A 26,146-nucleotide genomic window follows, 5' to 3' on the forward strand; every position below is an offset into this window, starting at 1 on the left:
ACCACTGAGGTTGGGTGGCACCAGCTTTGTGCCATCTCCCTGCTTCCACATTATCCTGGAGGTCTTTGTCAGCATGGTAAGAGAAGAAGGAGGAAAGCAGATCTAACATTATCTTCCAGATATATTGTTATCTGTATAAATAATCCAAGAAAATCTACACAAAGACTAATAAAACTAATAAGAGAGTTCAACAATGTTGGTAGGCACTGGGCCAATATTCCAAAATTAATTCTGCTCCTAGCCACCATCAGTGATCATTTGGAGAGAGTAATTTTTAAAAACACTTAAAAGAGCAATAAAAAACTGTGAGGAATCTAGTAATAAAGGTACCAGAAGATTGTAAATTTTATATGAAAAAAATTATAAAACTATTGAAAAACATAAAAGAAGACGTAAATTAGTGAAGAGATATGCCAGGTTCATGGATGAAAGTCTCAATATTGTAGAAATATCAGTTCTTCCCAAATTAACTTTAAATTGAATGTAATTCTAATCAGAATCTCAACACATTTTTTTTCCTTGGGACTTGACACAATAATCCTCAACTTCATATGGAAAAGCAGAATCTGTCAAGACAAATTAAGTACTAAAATGGGGAACTTACCCTACCATGTATTAAGATATATTACAAAGCTGTAGTAATTAAAACATAGTATTGGTGCAAAGATAGCAAAATGGACCAGTACTACAGAATTGAGAACTCAGAAATAGGAAATGCACATGCAGAGTCTTGTTAAAAAGCAGAGATGGCGTTACAAATCAGCAGAAAAGCGTAGACTATTCAATAAACAATACTGGAAAGAATGGCTATGTGTTTACAGAAGAAAATTAATTTAGACCCCTCCCCACACCATACTCACAAATTCGTTGCAGGAGAGCTGGGTTTAATACCTAAATTGGATAAAGCAAAATTTTAAATCTTTTAGAATAAAAATAGGAAAAAATATCTAAGACCTTGGGGTTGGGAAGGCTTTCTTCAACAATACAAAAAGTTTATACCATGAAAGAAAAGATTGATCAATTTGCCTATGTTAAAATTTGTAATATCTGTATAACAGAGGATATGATGAGCAAAGTAAATCACTACAACAAACTGGAAATCGATGTTATGAGAAGTATTGGAATCCAGAATATATATTGAGTGCTGACACATCAATCAGGGAAAGAAGGACAACCCCGTGGCAAAAACATGACCACAACAACGGACAAAGGAAATGACAGGAAAATCACAGAAGAGGAAATTCAGATGGTTATAAACAAATGAAAAGAAACAGAGCAATGCAAATTAAAGCAACACTGGGATATTCTTTCTCACCCGTAAGAGAATCAAAAATAAACCTCTCTGTGTTGGCAAGGATGTGAAACAGTGGGAACTCACGCTTTGTAGCGAGTGTGGATTTGGTATGACCATTTTGGGGAGCAATTGTACAGTTATCTGGCAAATCACAGATGTGTTTACCCTATAACAACAATTTCAGAGATATATATTCTTGAGAAGGTCCCACATGCCTGTACAAGGAGACACGTACAAGAAAGTTCTTTGCAGCACTGTTAGTCATAGGGAAAATTGGAATCAATGTAACTGTCCGTCCACACATTAAAGAAATGCATAAATAAATTGTGTTGCATTCATACAATGAACTGCTGTGCACAATTAGCATAAATACAACCACATCAAAATGGGTGAATCTCAAAAACTTGAAGTTAAGATAAAAGGAACTTGCAAAAAAGAATACATACAGCATGGCGCATTTATATAAACCTTAAACAATGCAAAAATACTATATATTGTTAATATACATTAAAATTGTAAAAACGTGCGTGGGAACGATAAGCATCAAATTCAGGACAGTGAATACCTTGGAGCGAATGTAGTACCATGCGGCTTCAGTTTTACCTGTGACAACACATGGTGGTTAAGACTTCGTGGTGGAAGCCAGCAGCTTAGGTTTAACATCAGGCTCCATCATGTGGGCCACTGGCTTAACCTGCCTGTATCTCAGTTTGTCTGTAACTGAGGATGACAACTATACGTATCTCCTAGGATTCTTGTGAGGATTAAATGATTTAATGTATGTAAAATAGTAGAACAGTGCCTGGCATATGGTAAATGCTCTTTACGTCTTTGCCATTATTTTGTAAGGAAAAATAAAACAAGGTTTGAAACAAATATGGCAAAATGTTAATATTTGGCAGAGTTTGGTGGTGGGTACAAAGGCACTCATTATATTATTCTATACTATTCTACATGCTTAAAATATTTAATAATTTTTAAAAATACAATGACAAACCAGGAAAATCATTGCAATATGTAGATAAAGGGATAATAGCCTTAATGTATAAAGTGTATTTATAAACGACATGCAGAAAAAGGCAAACACTCTAATAAAAAAATAAGCAAAAGATATGAACAGGCAATTTCACAAAAGAAGAAATACAAAAATCAAAGAAATGTCCAATAAAACAACGGTAAGCTATGGCCTTTGTCTTGTTGGATTGGAAAGGTTAATGGGACACGAGTACCCAGTCTGAGATGGTTGTGGGGAGACAGTTACTCACAGGAGCTCGTGCACTTGGTTAAAACCTATCTAAGGATCGTTTAGCAGTGTATATCAGAATCTGTAAAAATGCTCAATGACTATCCATTTCCATTTCCAGATATTTATCCGAAGAAAAGAATGGGGCAGATTATTTTAAAACATGTATGTGAAAGGATATTTACTATTGCAATGTTTTTAAGAGACAAAAGAATTCCCATCATAGGCAAATGTAACCTTATGGCACATCTGTCCAGTAGAATATCCCACGACTATTTAAAAAAAAAGAAAGAAAATGATGCTGTAGATCATGTTCGATTGGCATGGAAGGATGTTCACTGGTATTATGTTTTAAAAGCAAGCTTACAGTATAAACAGTATGATTCCATTAAAGACAAATGCCAAGGTCAGGAGAGTTTGGGGTTTCCCAAAAGTCCCCCAACTTCCGAGAAGCCACATTGCCCTGATGGCTCAGTGGACCTCCTGGGACATGTTTCTGCATGTTCATGGCCTCTGTCTGCTAGATCCAAGTGAGTGTGTAAAATGTACAATGTTGTTTATATCTGCAGGCAGCCCCTGCCCGGGCCTGGACCTCTCGGCCGCTGTCAGCAGTCGTAATAAATGCTGCTGATGATAGCAATAATCGCCCTCTCACACTGAGCGTCCACTTGACATCCGTTAGCTCTGATTCTTAGAAACCTCCTATGGAGTTATTATTATCCCCATTTTATGGATGGAGACACTCAAGGTCGGAGAGATGAGGAAACTGGCCCAAGATCACACAGTGGCAGACGCTACTTTGGAAACCAGGTCTGGCTGCCATTCTCTGCACATCTTAAACCATCCAGCTTTGATCAGATGGCGGTAAAAAGCCAGAGATGCAAGGAGAAGTCGCACCAAAATTCAGACTTCTACAGCGGTGGTTCTCAAGCTTAGCTGCATGTTAGAATCACCTGGGAACATTTTTAAAAATCTCGATGCTTGGGCACTTCAGTCCAATTTAACCGAATCTCTAGGAGTGGGACCCAGGCATCAGTATTTTTAAAGCTCCTTAAGTGATTCCAAAGTGCACCAAGTTTGAGAACCAGTGCTCAAAAATCGCACTCCTCAAACTTAAGATCGCCTGGGGAATCTAGTCAAAATCCAGATTCTAATTCAGCGGGTCTGGGGTCTTTGAGATTCTGTCTGCATTTCTAAAGAGCTTCCAGGTGAGGCTGTCGGTTCTTTTGCTCATCACTTCCCCAAAGGCCCCAAGAGCCTGTGCTGTCTTTTCTCCCAGACTTCCAGCACCGCCTGCGATCCCGGGCAAAGTGAGGCCGGGGATCTTTCCTGAGCTCCTTTCTCCAGAAATGAGTGCTGGCACTCGTGGGTCTGTCAAACAGGCCTTAAGAACACGCCCACCCTGGCCTGCTCGGGCATGGGCCAGGGGAGACCAGAGGCTGGGGTCAAAGGAAAGGGCGACCCAGGCCCCACCCCTCGGGGCTCTCGGGGAAGCCCGGTGCAGGGAGTGCAACCACATGAGGGCTCTGTCTGCATCAGGAAGGCCTCCCAGAGGATGGGGAAGTGGAACTGGGTGCTGCAGGACACCAGGCACTGAAGGTCAAAGGCCCAACCATTTGTACGTTTATTCAACAAATATTGGTGGACCCGCTCCTAGCAGGGCACACAAGGCACAGTACATATAGTATCTCACATATAGCTATGTATATAGTATGTCAGATGGTGGTATATGAGGGAAAGAAAAGTAAAGCAAAGAAGAGGGATAAGGAGTTTGGTGGGAGGGGCCAGGAGTTTAGGTGTCAAGAAGCTTCTTCATCGACTAGGTGGCTTTTAAGCAGAGACCTGGAGGGAGTGAGTCCTGTGAATCAGGGAATGGGGATGATCCAGGAAAAGGGAGCAGCAGGTGCAAAGGCCCTGAGGCAGGAACAGCAAGGAGGCAAGCAGGGCTGGAAGAGTAGTAGGAGATAGGGTCAGAGGGTGCAAAAGTCATGGGTACGTAACCCAGCAACAGGCTTGGGTGCTGGAGAAAAGGGCAGAACCCGAGGATGCCTCTCCACATGTGAAGGCAGCCCAGGAATTTGAGCTGAGACTGGAGAATTTCGGGGGCTTCACCCTTCCCCAAGACCCCAGATGATAGAGGAACAGCTCCTTCTGGACACAATCACTAGAGGGACCACTGAAGTCCTGAGGGCCAGGCTGATGGTTGGTGCCTGGGATGGCACTGCAGAGGTGCCATCCACGTGCCATCCTGGTGCCACCCCTCCTTACCCCGCCCCCAGGGCCAACAGCAATCCCCTGCACCCAGCCCATCCCCACGGGGCCTCATCTGAGCAGAGTGGGGAAGGGCTGGTGCTATGGCCACCAACAGAGACAGAGGCCTTTCCTTCTCTCCTTTCCTCACAGGGTCGTCTCAGGGTGGGTGCCCTCCCCTCCTGACTGCTGACCCTGGCGAGATATCTCAGCCGTGCTGCATCTCAGGCAGGCCGCTGTTTCTCACCTCCACCTCCCCAACAGCCACTGCAGCCCAAGCACTGCCCCAGGGGTAACCTGGCGCTCTGACCTCAGCCCTCCCCTGCAGAAGACCTCAGGGCCTCCTCACTGCCCTCAGGATAAGCCCCCAGCTCCAAGAAGGCCTTGTATATAGCCCCCAGCCTCCCCCAGCCAACCCTTCCCCGGGTATCCCCTCCTCTCAGAACCATGCTCCCGTCACAGCAGTGGCACAACCCGGAGCAGTCAGCCGTGGTCACAGCTTCCTGGCCTGCCACACGATGGGCTCCTGGCCCACGGCTCTGTTGGCCCAGGCTGGGCAGCTTAGGACTCAAGTCAGTGAACCAGGTGAAGCCCAGCCTCTGCCTACCTCAGGAATGTTTCCAGAAGGGAGAGGTCATTGCTCTAAATCTTGAAGGACAGCAGTGAGTTCATCTCCTGGTTCTCACACTTACTGGCTACTTCACCCAGGGCAGGTTACTTAACCTCTCAGTGCCTCAGTTTCCTTACCTGTGAAATGGGATTAATGACACTTTCCTCATCAGGTTGTTGGACATATTAAAAGAAACAACATATGCCAAGCCCAGCTCTTGGCACTGGTTAGGCCCTCAAGAAACAATGGGAGAAGAGTTCAGCATGTGGACAAGGAGGGAGCCAAACAGCGTGGGCAAAGGCCCTGAGCCGTGAGAGCCATGGGTGTTGGTGGAAATGCATGTATTTGGCACATGTGGAGCGAGGGCACTTCCTGTGGTGACATGGGCTTGAAGGAGTCTGGGGCTGGGTTGTGTCACCTCCCACCTCAGCCTCCCCTGACCCCGGGTGGCTCCTAGACTGTGAGTCCCTGCAGAGCCTGCAATGGGCCCAGTTGTTTCTGAGGGCCAGGCCGGTGGGTCATGCTTGGTGAGCAGTAGAGAGGACTGGGGACATCATGTCAGAGGTATCCCCAAGGGACTGGGCCATGGCCCAGCAAGCACCCACTGGGAGCCTGGGTACAGTCAAAGCTGTCAGCCCAGGAGGGGGCCCCTGCTAGAGCAAGAGTCAGGAGGCAGGGTGCCCCTCCTGGCCAGCGGGTCTTTCCAGCTCAAACGTCAGGAACCCCTGATTCCCACTCCCTCCTCAGGTCTTCACAGGGATCTTTACAGCAGAGATGACCTTCAAGATCATCGCTCTCGACCCCTACTACTATTTCCAGCAGGGCTGGAACATCTTCGACAGCATCATCGTCATCCTCAGCCTCATGGAGCTGGGCCTGTCCCGCATGGGCAACCTGTCGGTGCTGCGTTCCTTCCGCCTGGTACCTGGCTGGGCCCACCGCAGGGGCGGCGGGGTGTGGGGGGTGGGCCAGGGCACTGAGCACACCCTCTCTGAGATCACCACTTAGTCACCCCAACTTTGATCCGTCGTGCCTTCACCCAACTGCTGTTTGCTAGGTACCCCTGGGTGCCAGGCCCACGGCTGGTGATGTGGAGGCTCAGAGGTGGGCAAGACAAAGAGAAATCCCTCCAGAAGAGCAGTTGGGGTGGCCAAGCCCTTTATGGTTCACCATGACTCCTCCAGTCCTCTCAGGATCCCTGGAGTGGGGCTGGTGTTATCACATCCCCATTTCACAGATGAGGAGACAAAGACTCAGAGAGGCGAAACAGTTTCCCAAAGCCACATGGCAAGTAACAGGTGGAGCCAGGTCTACTGACAGCCCATCTGGGGCTCTGCCTGCTGGTTTTGGAATCAGCATTTTGGAAACTTTAATGCACACACAGATCTCCTAGGGATCTTGTTAAACTGCAGATGCTGATTCAGTAGGTCTCAGGTGATGCCAAAGCTCCGGTCCGTGGCCCATGCTTTAAGGCATTTCAAAATGCCTGGGAGGTCCAGAGAAGGGGCTGGAGGTAGGCCAGGGAAGGCTTCCTGGAGGAGGGCCGAGCTCTGTTGGTGGCTTCACTGGGATCTAGGAAGGCAGAGTAGGTGTTCAGTAAATGCTGGCTCCCTTTCTCTATGATAACTGAGAGGAGAGAAAGATGGAGGTGACTGGACAAGTCAGAGATGGTGTGAGCCAGCCCGGAAGGATGTCTGATGAAGATGAATCTGAAAGAGAAAGAACATTCCATGTTGGGGGATTCTACGGGGAAGTTCCTAGAAGTGAGACCAAGGTGGATAGGAGGCTAGTGTGGGGACAAAGAGAAGAGCTGAGTTGGGGAGAAGATGCTGGAGCTGTTGTCCTCACTCCCAGAGGAGAGCCCAAGGAAGCTGCCCTCAGGCTGTGGAGAGAAATAGTTCCTCTTGGAGGAACAGGTGTCAGTGACCTCCTAGGGCCCCCTGGTTTTCAGGCAGGAGCTACGGGGTGAGGGTGTCCATAGGCAGCAGGAGCCAGAGCCCCTCACAAGGATTCCTGCCTCCACAGCTGCGTGTCTTCAAGCTGGCCAAATCATGGCCCACCCTGAACACACTCATCAAGATCATCGGGAACTCAGTGGGGGCACTGGGAAACCTGACACTGGTGCTGGCCATCATCGTGTTCATCTTTGCCGTGGTGGGCATGCAGCTCTTTGGCAAAAACTACTCGGAGCTCAGGTACCGCATCAGCGACTCAGGCCTGCTGCCCCGCTGGCACATGATGGACTTCTTCCATGCCTTTCTCATCATCTTCCGCATCCTCTGTGGCGAGTGGATCGAGACTATGTGGGACTGCATGGAGGTGTCTGGGCAGTCGCTGTGCCTGCTGGTCTTCTTACTTGTTATGGTCATTGGTAACCTTGTGGTAAGTTGGCCAGTGGCCTCACATACACACTCACCTACCCATCCATTCATCCACCCATCTACCCACCCATCCAATCGTCTGTCTGTCTGTTAGCTTACCCTTCCTTCCATCCATCTGTTCATTCACTCAGCCATCTATCTATCAAACCATCTGTCTACCTATCAGTCTCTCACCTATCCATCTGTTTACCAATCTATGCGTCCATCTACTCATTTACCCATCCTTCCATCCATCTATTTACCCATCTATCCATCCGTCTACTCATTTACCCATCCTTCCATCTATCTACTAACCCATTCACCCACCTGTGCACCCACTTACCCATTCATCTATGCACTTATCATCAATCCATCTGTTCACTTACCCATTCATTCTTCCATCCCTCTATTCATCCATACATCTACCTATCCAGCCATCTATCCATCATCAATCACTCACCCATCAACTCACCCATCCATCATCTGTCCATCTCCATCAATCTTTCTACTCAGTTACCAATCCTCCTATCCATTTATCTACTCATTCACCCATTCATCCATTCATCAACCCCTATCTACCTGTTCACTTTCCAATCCATCGCTTTATCACCTATCCATTCATCTGTCCGCCAGCCACCCATCCATCATCCCCCGTTCATTCATACACACACACACACACACACACCCCTATTCATTCATCCATTTGCCCATCCATCTGTGTACCCATCCATTCACTTGCCCACCCATCCATCTATCCATTTATCCATTACCCATTTTTCCAGTCATTCAACTATCCCTCCACTCATTCATCCACCCCCACATCCATATATCAGCCCACTCATCCAGTCACTCATTTACCAGTCCCATTCATCTACTCATCCATCCACCTATCTACTCACTTACTCATTGACCCCTCCATTCATTCACATCACTCTTCATTTGCTCATTTATTCATTCACCCACTTATTTACCTGTTTATTCATTATTTACTCATTTTTATATTCAATGATTTATTTATTTACTCATCTACCCATTATTTTATTAGACATTCACTTCAATGATTTATCACACGGTTTTCCAGTTCAGCTTAACAGACATTTGCTGAGCCCCTATTGTATGCAAATTGTTGTGCCAGATGTTGTTGGGGATACAGAGGTGAATGTGGCCCTGACATTGCTCACCAACTTGAGAGAGCAGAAAGGTGGGCAGTTCAAACAGGCATGGAACAACTCTTAAGCTGGTCAGAATGATCAGAGCCATTAAGGGCAAGCCCAGGGGTGCTGATCCCTTCCAACTGTGGAAATCAAGGAAGGCTTCATGGAGGAGGGTTTGGAGCTGACCTGATTGACAGGTGATGCTAGAGAGGGAAGGAGCAAGGTGAGCAGAGCACAGGTGCAGGCAGGTGGTGGTACAGGTGAGGCAGGGCCCGGGAGAGCCTTGTATGTCACCCTGGGTAGCTGTGGTGGAAGTCCCTGCTGTTCTGTCATGAGGGGCCCAGGCCTTTGCTCCCAGGGCCACCTCTCTGTCCTAGGGAAGGTGCATCTTGCCTTGTGTCTTTACAATGTAGGGAATTCTGGAATTGAGAGAGATCAAAATCTAAATGCCAGAGAAGGGGCCTTGGAAAGAGGCAAGGCTGAGGCAAGTCAGTGGTCCAGGAAGAAGTCAGTGTCCACCGTGGAGCCGTCTTCCTGGGTACACAGGTAGCCCACACATGCTCAGATATGGCACCTGCATGGTCTGGCTCCTGCTGGAGTAGGCAGCAAGGCTCACATCAGCTCATAGAGGGGTTTTAGGTGGCGCCAGTACTGTGGGCCGCGGATGCCAGATCCCTTCCTCAACCCTGCCTGCTTTCTCCTTCCGTGTGCCTTAACCAGGCTAGGTTGGGGTCAGTCTCCCTCGGGCCTCACAGGTGGAGCCCAGAGAGGAAGCAAGGGATCAGTGCACAGTGCCAATAGAACCCAGCTCTTTGGCTGCCCCCACAACCCCCCTTCCATCCCTCAAACTGGCTGCCCCTTGGGGTGGAGCCTCCCTCAGCCCCTGGCCCAGCCCGGGAGCCGCCAGACTCTGTGTTCCAAGGAGGATGTGAGTACACCAAGCTCTCAGCCCAGGGCCAGGCTGAGCTGCGCTCACACACGCAGCCCTGTGATTTCCGAGCAGATCTGCCTGGGGATGAGAAGATTAGAGGCTGCTGGAGGAGGGAAGCTAACGCAGCCCACGCAGCCCCCTCCATGGCCGCCTCAGGAATTGGGCCGCTGCCGGGCGTGGGTGGAAGCAAGATTGCCATTGAAATGGGAAGTGATGATCAGGCAGGGGCTGGGGAGCAGCAGTATGATTGACGGGGAAAGCACTGGAAGAAGCCGATCTTCTGAAGCCAGCGACAAGGGAGGCCCTAGGTCCTGTGTGGGTGGACAGGGCTGCCCAGGCGCCCCCCTGCCCTGCCCCTAGCCTGGGCCCCAGACGCCTGGAGGTCAGCGGATGTGGGGCTAGGCGTGCTGAGGGCTGTGGGGAGGACCCAGGGTGGGCAACCAGGAACAGAGGCAGGCCAGGCCTGGGGCAGTGTAGACAGAGGCCAGGGGCCAGGCCAGAGGTCAATGTAGACAGCAGCTCTGAATCACATCACGTGCCTCACCCCCCAGTGACGACATAAAAAATGCTGCCAGGTGTCACAGTGACCCTCTCTCCATAGAGATAGTGTGGGGGCTCCTACTTCTTAACCTTTCCATGCTGTCTGCGTGAATGTGCATTGCTTTCTAAATCAAAGGCATGTTTCTGAGGCCTGGCACTCTAACCTTACCCACTGCTTTCATCACAATTCTTGTTCCCAGCTTTCTGACAGGCATGTCTTGGGGGCTTGTGAGAAGACAGAACAGGGGCTCAGAGTTGGTTTCCAGTGAGAACTGTGCACCCACTTTCACACACCACCCTGCCATAGGGGCCCCCATTCAACCAAACTACCTTCCCGGGGTGGCTGGGAGGAGACACCAAACCGAGGGTAGGGAGGTGTGTCTCTGTCCTGTCGGCCTGGTGATGCTCATGCGTCTGTCTGACCCATGTGAGCATGAACGCATGGCCATCTTCATTTTGCTCCGTGAGCCTGGGAAGTGGACCCAAGCCCAGCCCCTTGTCACTCAGCTAAAGTCCTCTTTTTTAACAAAAGCTAAAACTTCACACTCACGGGATGGCTTAACAAGTGGTAGCCCAGAACCATCCAAAGACAGAAGGATTATGCAACCCCCACTTATGAGGTCCCAAGTCCCTAACTCCTGATGAATAACTTATGGAAAGTACTGTGCCTTCAGGTACCTCTGAAACCTCAGCCCCTCTCCTGACTCCCTGGAGCCTAATGGGCCAGCCCTGGTTCCAGGCCCAGGTCCCTCCACCCCATCCCAGTTGTCTAGTCCTGTATACAGCACCCATACAAGCACTGCCCCCCCAACCCCGATGCAGCCACCTCTCCGTGGCCTGACCCTGCAGTTAGTCTCAAATGCCCCCTGGCCTCTTTTCCTGCCATTGCCCCCTTCTCTGCTCAGTCCCCCATGTCACTCACCTGGAAAGCATAGTCAGATATGGGGACACAGATCGAGTGTGCTCCACAGCAGGAGCCCCAGATTTTCGAGTGGTGAGCCAGCTTTAGTGGGGAGCTCAGAGGCCCATCACTACCCCTCCTTCACCAACAGACACAGAGGGCCCTTTCCAGGAAAGCCCCAAGAGCTCTGGGTTGCTTCTAGGTGGCATCCTGTCTTGTGCCTGGTGATCGCAGATTGGACCCCACTTCCCAGGGAGAGGCCCTGTGCTCATCCTTTCCCCACTGCCCCCCGTTACTCCCAAGGCAGCAGGCCCCATCTGTAGGCTTGCTCACTGGATGAACCCACTGTTCTCTCATTGAACATGGGCCAAGACACAAGAGACCTGGGTCTGACCACCCTCAACTCAGACTGTGTCTGAGCCCTTGGGAGGAGGGATAAGAATCTGTCTTTCCTTTTATAGCCAAACTCTCTATATTCAACAGAGTGGAGAGTTAGGATGAGGGGCCAGGGCCCAGAGTTCAACCTAGAGTTGTTTGCCTTTGGCAGTCCTTAAGGTCCGTGGGCCTCAGTTTCCCCATCATGGACCCAAGGCTGAGTGCCCATGGCATGGTGCCTGCCTTGGTGAGCCTGATCTGTTACCTCCACAGGTCCTGAACCTCTTCCTGGCTTTGCTGCTCAGCTCCTTCAGTGCAGACAACCTCACAGCCCCTGACGAGGACGGGGAGATGAACAACCTCCAGCTGGCCTTGGCGCGCATCCAGCGGGGCCTGCGCTTTGTCAAGCGGACCACCTGGGACTTCTGCTGTGGACTCCTGCAGCAGCGGCCTCAGAAGCCTGCAGCCCTTGCCACCCGCGACGAGCTGCCCAGCTGCATTGCCACCTCCGGCTCGCCACAGCCTCCAGAGACAGAGAAGGCACCTCCAGCCCGCAAGGAGACACGGTTTGAGGAAGGCAATCGGCCAGGCCAGGGCACCCCTGGGGATCCGGAGCCTGTGTGTGTGCCCATTGCGATGGCTGAATCAGACACGGATGACCAAGAGGAGGAAGAGGAGAATAGCCTGGGCACAGAGGAAGAGTCCAGCAAGCAGGTGAGCCCCTTACCCTTCACGTGTATGCAGCATCTCCTTGTACGAGGCCCAGGGCTCTGCTGTCCAGGGGACCTGGCCTCACTCAGAGCAGCTGCTCCTGACAGACTACCACAGCAGGGATGGGGTGGAGGCCAATGACAGGCCGTCCCCCAACAGCCAGCCTAAGAAGGGTGCTGAGACGAGCTCTCAACCGTTTCTCCTGAACCCAGCCCAGGAGGGCATCTTGGGAGGGGCTGTTGTCCGTCATTCATCCCCTGGCTGGTCATGGGCAGCTATTTGTACAGAAAGGGAAACTGAGGCACAGCAAGAGAGAGACTTGCTAGGAGTTCCTTGTGCATCTAGGACAGACCCAGGACCCCTGGTCCCCAGTCTCCATTCGGACCGTTGTCCCCCTCCAGGACTACCAAGGTGGGTTGTCTTGGTGAGGGAGGAGTGCAGTCCCCTGACCTCCTGACTGCCAGGGGGACTTCCCTTCCTCCCAGGCCCAGGCTGATTCTGAGATTTAAAAATAAGCTTTCCTAAGGTGGTGGCAGGTGTCAGAGACAGCACTATCTTATCTCCCAACCTGTTATTTTTAACACTTAGAACCAGAGTCTGGACAAAAGAGATTTTGCCCCCCACCCCCACACTCCCATCCCTGCTCCCTCCATTCCCCATGGCCTGAGCCAGGCTCGAATGGCTTCTCCTTAGGTCTTTAGGTCAAACAATGAGGACTGGTTCTCTCCGTTTAGCTGGGCCCGTCCTGGCCACCTCCTCTGGGCAGCACCGAGTGGGTCTGGCTATGAAGAGCAGCTGCTCCCCATGCATGGAAATTGATCTGAGGCTCCAGGCTTGGTTCCACATCCTTCTGCTTCGCTATGGTCCTAAAGGCCAGCTTCGGCCCTTTTAGTCAGGCTGTGGGACAGTGGCGGTGTGTGTTGGGGGAGGGGAGTGTTGGCATTGCCAGGACCGTGGCTTCCAGTTATCTCAGGACATGCCCAGCACAGGAGTGGGATTCCAGCTGCCCCTCCTTTTTCTTCTCCTTTTCTTCCCTTGAGCCTAGTGGCTCTGGCTTCCTGGGACCTGTGCGTGTGTGTGTGTGTGTGTGTGTGTGTGCAAGCTGGGGGGGTGCCGTGGGAACTCATGGGGGAAGTCAGCATGTCCTTGCTAAGTGGAGTTGCCAGCACTGGGAGGTGGGCATCGCAACCCAGCTGCACCTTTCCATGGAGTAGGAAGAGGGGGAGATATATGGCAGGCTGGTCAGGTGCTTTGTCTGGCTACAGGGCCTTTGCCTGGACCTACCAGGAGCCTCCCATCCACCCACTCAGGGCCCCCGAGAGAGGGGTCTTCGGTGAGATGAGGCCCCGTGAAGAGGGCGGGAGACAAGGCTGCAGTGCATGGGCAGGGCCCAAAGCAGAGCCAAGGCCCTGGAAACGCTCTGGCCAGGTAGCTCATGGGCAGGGGGGTCTCTTCAGCAGGAATCCCATCCTGTGTCTGGCGGCCAAGAGGCCCTCCCGGAGCCCAGGGCCTGGAGCCAGATATCAGAGACCACCTCCTCCGAGGCCTATGAGGCCAGAGCTGCTCCGGCAGAAAGGCGGCAGCAGCGGCAAGCGGAGCCCCCAGCCCCAGGGTGCAGTGAGGTAACGCACACCTTCATCCCTGAAGCCAGTAGGCACTGCCGCTTGGGCTGGAGCCAGGCCGGGAGAGGTCCTGGGCACACGCCTGCGTTTGCTGCTGGGAGTCACAGCTGCTGTCACGGGCAGTGGGGAGGCCCGTCTGCAAAGGGGAGCATGGGCAGCCCTGGCCTGACAGGAGAGGGATGCCTGGGGCCCAGAGCACGGGGAGATTCTGGAAGCAGTCAGCCCAGGGCCCTGCTGCAGGACTAACCTGACATCTCCGTGTGTTCACCCCTCCTCACTCGGTTCCTGTGCTTCGGTCCTGTTTGGCACACGTTTGTCCTGTAGATCACCCCATCCCAGGGGACTTGGGGGAGCTCTAAGAACAAGTTCTTGGCACATTGGCCTCCAGCTGCTTCTTACCTGGACTAAAGCAGAGGTAGTGAACAGGGGGCCTACTGTAGGGTTTTGTTCCAGCCACAAAAGGATTTTAATTTGAATTAGCTGCCAACCTTTAAAACCCAGGAGATTTTATATAAAAAGTCTGCATTCTGGCTTCTCTTGAAAAGAAGTTAGAGAAGCCACCCTACTGGAGACAGGTGGTGACCGCCCCCTTGACGCCGGCTGAGCTGTCCAGTTGCCACAGACCCCACCTGCCTGACTTCATTCCATTCATTACCTGCCTGGCCCCCATAAGCGTTTGAGTTTGCAACACCCAACCCAACGGATGAGAGCACTGCTGACTACACCTCCAGCCCACACCCCTACACCAGCTCACACCAGGCACCGTGGAAGGTGGAGGTCACGTGTTCAGAGATGGTGCCGGGGTGCCATTGTCCTGCAGCCTGATCTCCGCCCTCAGTCCAGCCGTGGTGACTTGCTCCAAAGGAAGATTTCTCTTTTGCCTTCTCCCTTTCGTGGGATGGGTTCATGGAAGGCTTTGTGATCATGGCCAGCTTTGGAGCAGGGCCCAGTGGAATCATCGTCCTGACTGTGCAGATCACCTTTCTCCCCCTGGTGGGTCTGACACGTGAAGGCACATGGGAACAGGAAGACACAGGAGGGGCAGGAAGTCACAGGGAGAAGGGGCTCCCATGCTGGAATGTTGAAACTCCTTCCTCCATTCAAATCAGTTCACGGCGGGACCTAGAAGGGAGAGCAAGGTGGGTGAGCCTTTCCTAGGAGAAAGAGCCTTCATCTCTCCTGCAGTGGAATCCTGAGAACGGGTCCTCCCTCAGGATGGCCCCGCATACCTTAGGCAGCTCCAGTGTCTGGTAAGAAAAGCAGCGTGAAGACCTCCTCCAGCTTGTGCCTTTCCCAGCTCAGTGCCTCACGGCAAAGCCAGGAGGAGAAGGGAGGGACCCTCAAGGCCACTGGGGACCCTGAAAGGCAGAGCCTCACCCCTCGGCCATGGCTCCACCGGGCCCAGAGGGGCCCTCTCTGCTTTCCCACTGGGATCCAGCCTTCCCCATCGCAAACCTCAAAGTTAAAGAAGACTTGAGATACCAGTGGAGCAAATCATGGAAGGAAAAGAAAAGAAGGCGAGTTTAGGAGCAGAGGCATGCCCAAGAACTCAAATCAGCCGTCTCTAAATGGAGCCTGAGCCCGTGCGGTGGGAAGGGGGCCAGCTGAGCTGGGGGGTTTAGGTGTGACCTGAATCCCACAAAGGCTTCCCTTCCTTCGGAGAACCCCCTGCCACACCTGTGTTCAGGTGGGTTTCTAGAAGCAGAGCTGGAGACAGGCTTCCTGTGCCACTGCTGTATTGAGGGAGGGCTTTCCTGGGAAAGCGATAAGGAGTGAAAGAAGCGGGATGAGGCAGAGGAAGAAGGTCCTGCAGACGTGGCAGCCACGTTCTAGCCGCAGCCTGGTCCCGTGGGGAGCTCTGGAGCATGAACTGACCATGGCGTTGTCCCCACCCAAGGCAGGGGCTGGCCTTTTATGTTCCCGTTTCAGTGCATCACTGGGTGTCAGTCATCCCTGGCTTGGATTGTAACCTCCAAGCCATTTCCAGGATGGTGGCTGCCTGTCTGAAGATGATTTTTCCAGGATGGTGGCTGCCTGTCTGAAGATGATTTTCTGGAGAAGGGGCTGGCTAAGCAGCCAGTGTTCACAGTGGCTGGGAACAGGTGCCCTGGCCTATTACAGGGGAACTGGGCAGAGCACCAGCTGTGGTCACTACAGCACCCTCGACACTAGCCCCACACGTGACACACACAGACAAGGGCACGCCACACACGCATGCCTCTTTATAATCAGGTTACGTGAGATCAGGGTAGCAGAACCCTGCATGGCCAGGCAGGGAAGTTTCCGGCATCTTCTTACTCTTACTCCCGGCTCCGCGCGTCACAGCAGCAGCCATATGAACTGAGCGAGAAGTGTAGGCTGGGTCGCTGGCCTGTTCTCTGCATGTCTGACCTTGCACCTATGTGTGCCTGTGAATCTGGTTCAGACTGTTCTGGGTGTGGCATGCCTGTTTCCTCTGCATGTGCTAAGCTACCGTATGTGTCTATGTCCCAGTGTGTGTCCATGGTGCTGCCCTGTGTCTGTTTTATTTCCTCCTGGATGTAGTTCCCATCCCCATTGTTTTCCCAGAACCCCATCACACCCCCTGCACCCCTGCTCTAGACTCCAGCAGATCAGAACCACAGACCCAGGAGCCCTGAGGTCCAGCCTCAACTCGGCCCTGACTGGCCCTTTGTGGGCTCCACGGCAGTTCCCACCCACCCACCCCAAGCTCAGATTCCCAGGGTGTGCTCCCAAGCCTCTGGGCTCGAGGCTGGAGGCTACATGGCCCAGACTCACACCCTTGCCCACCCTGTCCCCACACCCCTGCACACAGACCCAAGAGGACAGTTACTCTGAAGGGAGCACAGCAGACATGACCAACACTGCTGACCTTATGGAGCAGATCCCTGACCTCGGTGAGGACGTCAAGGATCCGGAGGACTGCTTCACCGAAGGTACTGCCCTGGATGGCCCTTTGCCCCAGCCTCAGCCCTGCCCAGAGGGGCAGGAGGACCAGCAGGTCCATGGGGCACACAGCCATATTGCACCCTACCCTGACCACAATGCCTACCCTCCCTCCCCAATTCCTCATCACCCTGGGAGCTCCTCCATCTGCCCGTGACATGAGTCATGGCGAGTCTGCCCACAGTGTGCTGGATTGGACAGCTATGGGTCAGCTGCACTGAGGACTCATGACTCTGCATTTGTGGGGTGGTAACAGAACTCTGTGCCCCCACAGCAGCAGGGACTGCATCCTAGTCACCCCTGTTCACCCAGGCCCTGGCATAGTGCCTGGCATATAGTAGGCCCTCTGTAAATACTCGTGGGTGTAGCATGTGGCCATGTTGGTGATTGGCATCTGTAGCTTTTATGAATTGGTGGTATATTCAGAAGACAGTTGGAACGTTTCTCTGGGGTGGGGAGGGTTTCCCAGATGAGCAGAGGACAAACTGGAGCCCATCACAACCCCAGCCTTGCCCCTGCTCAGACCTGCCAGGCCCCTCACCCACTCACTGGGTGCCTAGTCCATCCAGCCTCTCCACAGAGTCCCTGCTGAGTGTGGGCCCAAGTGCACAGCACCCACAGTCTTCCTCGCCCCCACCCCTGCCATGGCCCTGCCCACCATGTTGCCCTGTTCATTATCCCATCATTGTAACCTCTTCCTCTTAGTCATTCCTTCAACCATCAGACATGGGCATTCACAGGCCCTGATGTGGGCCTGACCCCTCACCATCCCTCATAGGCTGTGTCCGACGCTGTCCCTGCTGCACTGTGGACACCACACAGGGCCCAGGGAAGGTCTGGTGGCGGCTGCGCAAGACCTGCTACCGCATTGTGGAGCACAGCTGGTTTGAGACATTCATCATCTTCATGATCCTGCTCAGCAGTGGAGCACTGGTACCCTCCTGGGGATGCAGGGTTGGGCAGGGAGGGATGGAGGAGCCGGGGAGAGTGGGGAAAGGAGGTCTCCAGCTGGAAAGCCAGGCCAGAGACTGGGGCAGAGCCTCTGCTGAAAATGCACTCCCCAGGGCCCCAGATCAGGGATCAGCTCACAAACTCTCAACACCCACAGCAGGTAGGGAGGTCAGATAAGGTCAAATAGGGAGGCAGGGAAGGGCTCACAGAGGTCATCTGTCCAGGCTCCCTTGTTCCACGAAAGGAAAATGATTTACCCCAGATCACAGTGCACAGCTGGCATAGGCTGCAGGTCAACAACCTCCCATGCCTGAGCTCTGGTGACACACCCACCTGCACACAGCCTCAGGCACTCCATCAGACCGTTTCAATGCAATTGACAATGCTGGCTGATACTACAGTGGTAGCTCCACTTATCCCATGTCTTCTAGAGCTAGAGGCCAAGCTATGTAGTTCACGCATTATCACATTTAATCCCCACAACAACCCTTTGTAGAAATATTAAGTAACTTACCCAAGGCCCCACCACTCACAAGCAGCAGATGTGGCCTTTGAACCCAGACAGTCGAATTCCAGAGTCCTTTGTCTTGACCCTCCCTTTGTTCAATAGGTCGTTTCTAAGCTCTTCTTGTATCTAGTCCTGTGAGCCACGGGGAAGCAATAGGAGGAGGAGACCCCAGACTGGCCTTGGGCTCCCAGTCTAGTTGGGAACACCAGGTTCAGCAGGTTTGAGATAGTCAGAGATCAGCTCAAGAGAGTTGAGCAAGAACGGAGATGACTCAGGATTTGGGGAGATCAGGGGGAACTGGAGCAACCAGGAAGACTCTCTGGAGGAAGCACATGGAGCTGCACTGTGGAGAACAGGGAGGTTTGTTGAGGCCAGGAGGAGCAGTGAGCCCCTCTAGGGATCCCTATCTGGCTCCCAAGCACCCTTCTGTGACCTCTCAGAGCCCTTCTCAGAAGAGATGGAATAACCCTGGAGAGGGTTCTGGAAGGTGCTAGTGAGCAGGAGAGGGGTGATCAAGAAGGCAGAATAAACAAACTTTTCTGGCCCAGGAGAAGTAAGCACCTGATATTTTTGGGGAGGTGAGAACTCCATGGATAAGCAAGTAATAGGGAATGCTTTGGACTACAGAGTGGGAGAAGGCCATTTTGATCCGAGGCTATGTGCCTCCAGTCTGTGCTGCCTCCTGTAGGGGCAGGCCATGGGGAGGCACTGTGGCCGTCACTTCTAAAGCTCTGGGCCTCCCACCCACCCTGTGCTGCCTCACCCCTATTCCAGAGTGGGCCCGGAGCCATGATTTGCAGGCTGCATGCTGTTTTACCATCGGCAGCTAGAGCCAAATCTCCGTAGGCTTCAGAGAAGGATGATTTGACAATATGTTAACGAGTTTTGTTTTTAAACAGCCACAAACAAGGGCAGCCAGAGCCATTTAGTCTGGGCTGCAGAGGAAAAGCTCAGCCTGGCATAAGTGAGGAGGAGTTTTGGCAAGCAAGTGGTGAATCTAATCAGGATAGACAGCCAAGCACTGTTAAAAAAAAAAAAACCATGTCAATGATATATTGAGAAAAAGAAGTCTGAGTGTGTTATTTAAAGTTATAAACTTGTTTAACAGAAAGCAGATTATATATCTCTTCCAAATTGCTGAAGGGAAAGTTTTTAGAGAAAACAGCGATCTTACAGCAAAAGATAGGAGAAAAAAAGAAGCAACAAGGAAACATTAAATCAGGAAACAAAAAACAATATGGCACAGGCAAGATCAAACAGGTGTCTTAATAATAAATGTAATTGGATAAAATTCATCTTTTAAAAGAAAAGGACTCAATGGATTAAAAAAAAAAACCTCTCAGCCATGTGCTTTCTGAAACAATGTGACTCAGAAATATTAAAAGTAAAATAATAAGGGGCCAGCCCAATGGCACAGTGGTTAAGTTCACTTTCTGCTTCAGCAGCCCAAGGTTCACCAGTTCAGATCCCGGGTGCAGATCTACACACCACTTGTCAAACCATGCTGTGGCAGGCATCCCACATATAAAGTAGAGGGAGACAGGTACAGTCTTCCTCAGCAAAAAGAGGAGGATTGGCCGCAGCTGTTAGCTCAGGGCTAATCCTCCTCCTCAAAAAAATGTGAAATAATAAGATATACCAGACAAATGCAAACAATGGCAACAAAAATCATAGTGTTTTTGTCTGTTAATATTAAACAACATTAAATTCAAGGTGAAAAGCTTCAGATAATACAAAGAGGGTCGAACCTATAATAAAAATATAACTATTATGAGCATATTGGCTTGGGATTGCATAGCACTTATATAAAGCAAGAACCATTGGGGGAAAAAACATTAAAAAGTGGCAACTGTGTAATAGTACAGGGAGATTTTACCACACTTACATTATTTCTTGGCAAATCAAATAGAAAGAACCAGACAGTGAAAAATCTAAAACATACATAGAATTAATAAATTTTATCTAAGTTAATAATAATAAAAATAATAGCTAACACTTGCTATGTGCCAGACCATGTTTAAATATCTTACAAACATTAATTCGTTTAATTCTCACAGTTACCCTATGAGATAGGTATTATTATTCAGCCTATTTTACAGATAAGGAAACTGCTAGATCTAGCAAAAATAGGAAAATTAAAAACAAACCTTTAGAAATATAAAAGTCATTCTTAAACCTTAAATCAAACAGAAAGTAGTTTGTAATAGGCTCATGGGTGTTTATTATATTAATAAGTAAGCAAGTAAATAAAATGGTCTATTCATGGACCAAAGATGACAGTGTGTCATAAGTCAAAGATTATGATTCAATCAGTTCTATCCACCTGAAACCTAGAAAAATAAGAGATGAAAAATAGGAGTAGAGAAAAAACTGTGACTAGGGGGAAAAACTAGAAAATAACAATATTGAGAAGATTGCATATGGGATGCGGCCAAAACTGTAATAAGAGTAAAATTCATAGACTTAAATACTTTTATTATTAAATAGAAAGAATGTAAAGTAATTAATAAATTCACTCAAGAAATTAGAAATATAACAACAAAATCTTCAGGAAAGCAAAGGAAGTAATTAATAAAATAAAAACATTAATGAATTAGGAAATAAATAGTGAAACTGATAAAATTCCAAAGCTGATTCCTTGAAAAATTAAAACAATCAAATAGATAAGCCACTAACTAATCTAATTTCTCACATCTCCAAGAGTGGATTCTTTCATGTTCTCAAGGAAGAAGATAATTCCGATCCTATTTAAAATATTCTAGTGTATGAAAAAAGGTGGAAAGTGTACAGATTCTTTTTTTGAAAGCTAAATAATGCTGATTTTTGAAACCTTAAATATACCAAAAGGAAAACCATAGACCAGTTTTCATACTCCATACTTATGAACAGTGATGCAAAAATCTTAATAGGATCCAGCAATATATTTAAAACATGAAATAAGTCATAGCTGAGTATATTCTAAAAAGTCAGAATGGTGCCATATTAGGAAGTCTATTTATATGAATAGGACAGAGATGAAAAACCATACAATTATCTCAATGAATGCCTAATTTTTAAAACTTTGTTAAGAATAGAAATAAATCCATTTCCTTAATTTAGTGAAAAACTTACTCTCAAATTAACTTCCATCCTCATCATTAGTAGTAAAGCACTTGAAACATTTCTATTAAGGTCAGGAATAAGAAAAAGGATGATTTAACTACTTTTTAGCTATTGTTCATTATTTAATAATAATTTGGAAGTACTAGCCAGTGCAGCTAATCAAGAAAATTAAACATACAGTATGAAAATTGGAAAATAGAAGAATTGAAGTCAGTATACCCAAGTGTAAAACAAGAGTTAAAAAATAACAGAAATATATCATTACTTGTAGATAATGATTGCCTAGAAAAATTTTAAAACCTGTTAAAAATGTGACATGGCCAGTTATATAATAAATGTACAGGTAATCATTGCTCTTCTTCTTGTTTTATACTAACAGAAGCCCTTTAGCCACAGGTAACATTTCTTGAATATTCCTTACATGCCAGGCATTGTGAACATAAAATAACTGAGAATAAATATAACATGAAATGTGTGAAAGGTACATGAAGACTGAAAACTTTGCTCAGGAATGTAAAAGAAGACAAATAGGTAAACATACGATAAAGATACTCTGATCTTAGGTAGGAACATGATTAGTTCCCAAAATAGTTAATATATTCCATGCAATAACAGTAAATTTCTGTTTTTGAGGGAACTTGAAAAGTATTGCTAAAGATTATCTTGAATATTATTAAACATGGTGAGGAAAATTCATATGATACTAATTCAGAAAGAGAGAGAGAACAGTGGAACCACATAGAGAGGTCTGAAATAGATTTAAGTAAATATGGGAATATAGTATATGATAACGTTGACTTCAAACTGTGATTTGAAGTGGATTCTTTAATAAAGTGTTGGGACAATTAACAAGCTACTCTGAAAAAAATAGTCAAGGGGCTGGCCTGGTGGTGTAGTGGTTAAGATCGGGTGCTCCGCTTCGGCGGCCTGAGGTCTGCAGGTTCGGATCCTGGGTGCAGACCTATGTACACACCACTCATCAAGCCGTGCTGTGGCAGTGTCTCACATACAACGGAGAGGAAGATGAGCACAGATGTTAGCTCAGGGACAATCTTCCTCACCAAAAAAAAAGAAAAAAGTCAAGGTGACATTTGTTCTTTACCAAAATATATTTAGATTTTTTAAATTGTAACATAAAACAATGAAACCAGAAAGTGAAAAGAAAAGAAAAGAAAAGAAGGGTCATTTTTTTCTAGCTTTGGAATAGGCGAAGACTTTCTTAACATGATGCCAAATGTTTTACTGAATGAAAATCATAATAAACTATATAATGACATCATAGTAAATGATATAATAAATAAATGAAATACAATGAATTCGTATAATGAATATATGAAAAACAATAAATGAAAATGAAGTGTAGAACTTCAGTATGGTAAACAGGATTTAAAGGCATGCGGCTAGGATAAAGTGTATCAAATAAAGAGTTAATGTCCCCAAATAAACCAGACACTCAAGTAAAAATATAGGCAAAGGAGATGAACAGGCAAGTCACAAAAGGAATGCCACAAGTATCCAAGTCAGCATTGCTAGTCATAAAATACATAAAAATGTAAACAAACAATTTTTGTTCATTAGGCTGGGAAAAGTGACAAAGGAGAAACACCCTCCGGTGTGGGTAGAGTGGTGGGGAAAGAGCCACCTTCGTGCACTGTTGGGGGAATGTCAGTTGGTGTCCCCTTCTGGAGGTCCTGTTCCCAATCTGTACCAAAAGCATACCTTTGACCTGGCCTCTCAGTTCTAGAAATTTGTCTTCAACAGATAATCAGACACATTATTCATTGCAATGTTGTTACTACGAGGGATAAATTGGAAACAACCAGAAATGTTCATTAATCGGATTATTGGGCTAAATAAACAGTAGTATATGCAAATAATGAAATATTATGTAGCCTTTAAAAAGAATGATATTGTGTGTAGTCACATCATTGAGTAGATAAATGTTCACAAAAGATTGTTTAGTGGAAAAAGAAATTTCAAAGCAAAATATTTAGTATATGTTATAAAATTTGTGCTCACACACACACAGATGAGTGTTGAAAGAATATTCATCTAAATGTTAGCAGTGGCTACTCTAGTGTCATGAAATTGGAGGAGCCCCTTATTCTCTTTTTTATAATTTCTATATTATTTAATTTTTTTAATAAGAAACACACATTTTTATAATCAGAAAAAACACACCTACTTTTTAGCTTGAATAACTCCGAAAGTCCATTGGGGACCTGAATTATCCTGTTGTCCCGTCTACACTGACCAGATTAGCATATGTCTGCCTCAGCAGTGTGTACAGCGAGGGCTGCCTGGACCCCTGCAGCTCACAGAGGCCCTGCAGTCAGAGAGGGAGGCCCAGGGCGACAGGTGGAGGCAGCCCCCCAGGGCCCTCTGTGACGTGTTCAGTTGCCTAGACTGGGAGCCTCAGAGCACACTCTGACAGGGAGAAGTAACTCAGGAGAAGCAGGTACAGATCAGAAGACTGGGGTGGCAGAGGGCAGCTGGCAGCCATCAGTTTCTCTGTAGGCTCAGGAATTTGGGTTGAGGCAGGAACAACGAGCTGGAGAAAGACAACTGGCATTTTAGAAATGTCCACCCCTAGATTCTGAGCATGCAGGAGGTTTGACTTTATCTAGTCCTGTGTTTGCTGAACTTCCTGTCTACAGACTGCCTATACCATCGTTTATTTAAAATTTAGCTTTAGATCAGCTCTCATTGGTTTTTTGTTTGTTTAAATAAATTTGTCGTAAAGGGAAACTTTTAATGATTCTTATAATGGCAAGCGAATATAGTTTCCCATGAAAAGTAGGTAACTGTATTAAGTAAATAGAGTAAAACCGAAGTGGAGTGAAAACAAAAAAATGTTTTGTATTGTTCCTAGCAGCAGGCTACAAGCTGAGCCTGCGCGACCTCGCTCCTTGTTAAAGCAGGAGATGAGCAAGTTTTAGAAAGGTCTTAAAGATGCACTAGCCCAGAGCTGAGACTTGCTCTTTATGTGAGGGAAGATCCAGTCTCACTGGCATTCTGCCTTGTTGTCCACATCCCGCGTAAGATGTGTTCACGGCCCACATGTGCACATGCTCCTTGGAGAGCAGGCTGAGGTGGTCCAGTGCTGACCGTGGAGGGACCCCCTCCACTACCCGTCTCGCCTCTGCTCCCCACCCTCCTGGGTGGCACTTACTGTTAGACATGAAGCTGGTGCAGGGTGGGGTTGGCAGTGGTCAGGGTGTCATGTCCGCCTTGTCCGGCCTGGTCTGCAGGCCTTTGAGGACATCTACCTGGAGGAGAGGAAGACCATCAAAGTCCTGCTCGAGTATGCCGACAAGATGTTCACTTACGTCTTCGTGCTCGAGATGCTGCTCAAGTGGGTGGCCTACGGCTTTAAGAAGTACTTCACCAACGCCTGGTGCTGGCTCGATTTCCTCATCGTGGATGTGAGTGGGGGGCCCTGAAGGGAAGAGAGGAGGGGGGAGACCCGTTGCCAGTGCGAGAGGGAGCTGAGGCAGAGGGACAGAAGGACAGAATGACGGGGCGGCAGGAGTCAGCAGGCTGGAGTGGAGGTGCTCAACTGTGTCATGGGGCAGGCAGAAGGAAAGGAGCCTGGAGTCTGGGATCACAGAGGAGAGGCCTGGGCCCTGCCATCAAGACCCCAATTTGGGGAGATGGAGGAGCAGGGGTCACCTGGGCCCTGCCTCAGGAGCCCCCAGGCTTCTGGGGGAGACTAGACCCACCATGGGGGACAATGAAGAGCAGTCCAGGCAGGCACGTGAGCCAGGGCAGGAATGGGTGCTCACCATCTCAGGGTGGCCAGAAGAGCGGGGAGCAGACAAGCCTGTGCTGCAGCACTCACCACGGCGTGCTGTGAAGTGTCTGCCAGGCCCACTAGACAGATGGCCAGTTAAGAGCTTCCATGCCCACACCCAGGCGGAGGCTGTCTGTACAGCGCAGAGGGTGAGCCCGAGGCCAGAGGGGACAGGGTTGGTGAGGGGATGCTGGGCAGGCAGGGGAGAGCCTCCTGGCTCAGGTGGAAGATATCATTTAGGGAGGATGAGCCAGGGGATGGAGGGAAGGAGGAAAGCCATGAACACTGGCTGAGGGGTTCTGGATTGCTGCCCTGGACAACCAGGTAGCTGGCAGGGCTTGCCTGCCCGGGGTGTGTCCGGGGAGGGCCTGGGGAGGAGGCTGGCATGTCCTCTCTTTACCCAGTTGGCAGATGGACTGGGAGGGCCCTGCCCCACAGCTTCCTGGACCCCAGGACACTGCTGGGTGCCAAAGCAGGGTGAGTGTAGGGTCCAGCGGGGTTCCTGAGCACGGTCAAGTGGGAGAGCAGCCAGAGAGGGAAGAAGTGAGACTCCAGATGGGGAGCAGCCTCAGGTGCGCACTCACGGAGGGCAGAGGGAGCACAGCGAGGGCAAAGGCTCAGGTGAGGGCTCACCATCAGGTTGTGGTGGGTCCTGCAGAACAGAATGTGGGTCAGGATCTGCAGACTGGGAAGAGCTTTCCAGAAGGCGCCCATGGCTTCTAGGCTTGGCATCAGGCTCTGCCCACCAGCAGGGGCTGTCCTTCCTGTGGTTATATAACAGGCTCAGGCCTGTGCTCAGTCCCGACACCCCACTCAGAGGCCAAAGGGAGGAGCTCAGCCCCCAGGAGCCCCGGC

At 49.4% G+C, this 26,146-nt stretch overlaps 1 protein-coding gene across 6 annotated transcripts in view; it reads left to right on the forward strand.

The window, feature by feature from the left end:
- The window catches only part of SCN5A (sodium voltage-gated channel alpha subunit 5), a 99,389-nt gene that overhangs the window by 56,710 nt on the left and 16,533 nt on the right, over positions 1-26,146 (forward strand). For 4 of the 6 annotated variants that reach the window (XM_046647980.1, XM_046647974.1, XM_046648011.1 and 1 more), the window contains 7 exons: positions 6,145-6,318; positions 7,423-7,779; positions 11,932-12,372; positions 13,827-13,991; positions 16,807-16,927; positions 17,716-17,870; positions 24,750-24,923. In XM_046647980.1, the coding sequence (XP_046503936.1) occupies positions 6,145-6,318; positions 7,423-7,779; positions 11,932-12,372; positions 13,827-13,991; positions 16,807-16,927; positions 17,716-17,870; positions 24,750-24,923 (1,587 nt within the window). The remainder of the gene's footprint in view (positions 1-6,144; positions 6,319-7,422; positions 7,780-11,931; positions 12,373-13,826; positions 13,992-16,806; positions 16,928-17,715; positions 17,871-24,749; positions 24,924-26,146) is intronic. The other 2 variants (XM_046647995.1, XM_046647986.1) reach the window with 1 other exon arrangement.

Source organism: Equus quagga, chromosome 1 (assembly GCF_021613505.1).
Source record: "Equus quagga isolate Etosha38 chromosome 1, UCLA_HA_Equagga_1.0, whole genome shotgun sequence".
In the NCBI taxonomy this organism is placed as follows: Eukaryota; Metazoa; Chordata; class Mammalia; order Perissodactyla; family Equidae; genus Equus; species Equus quagga.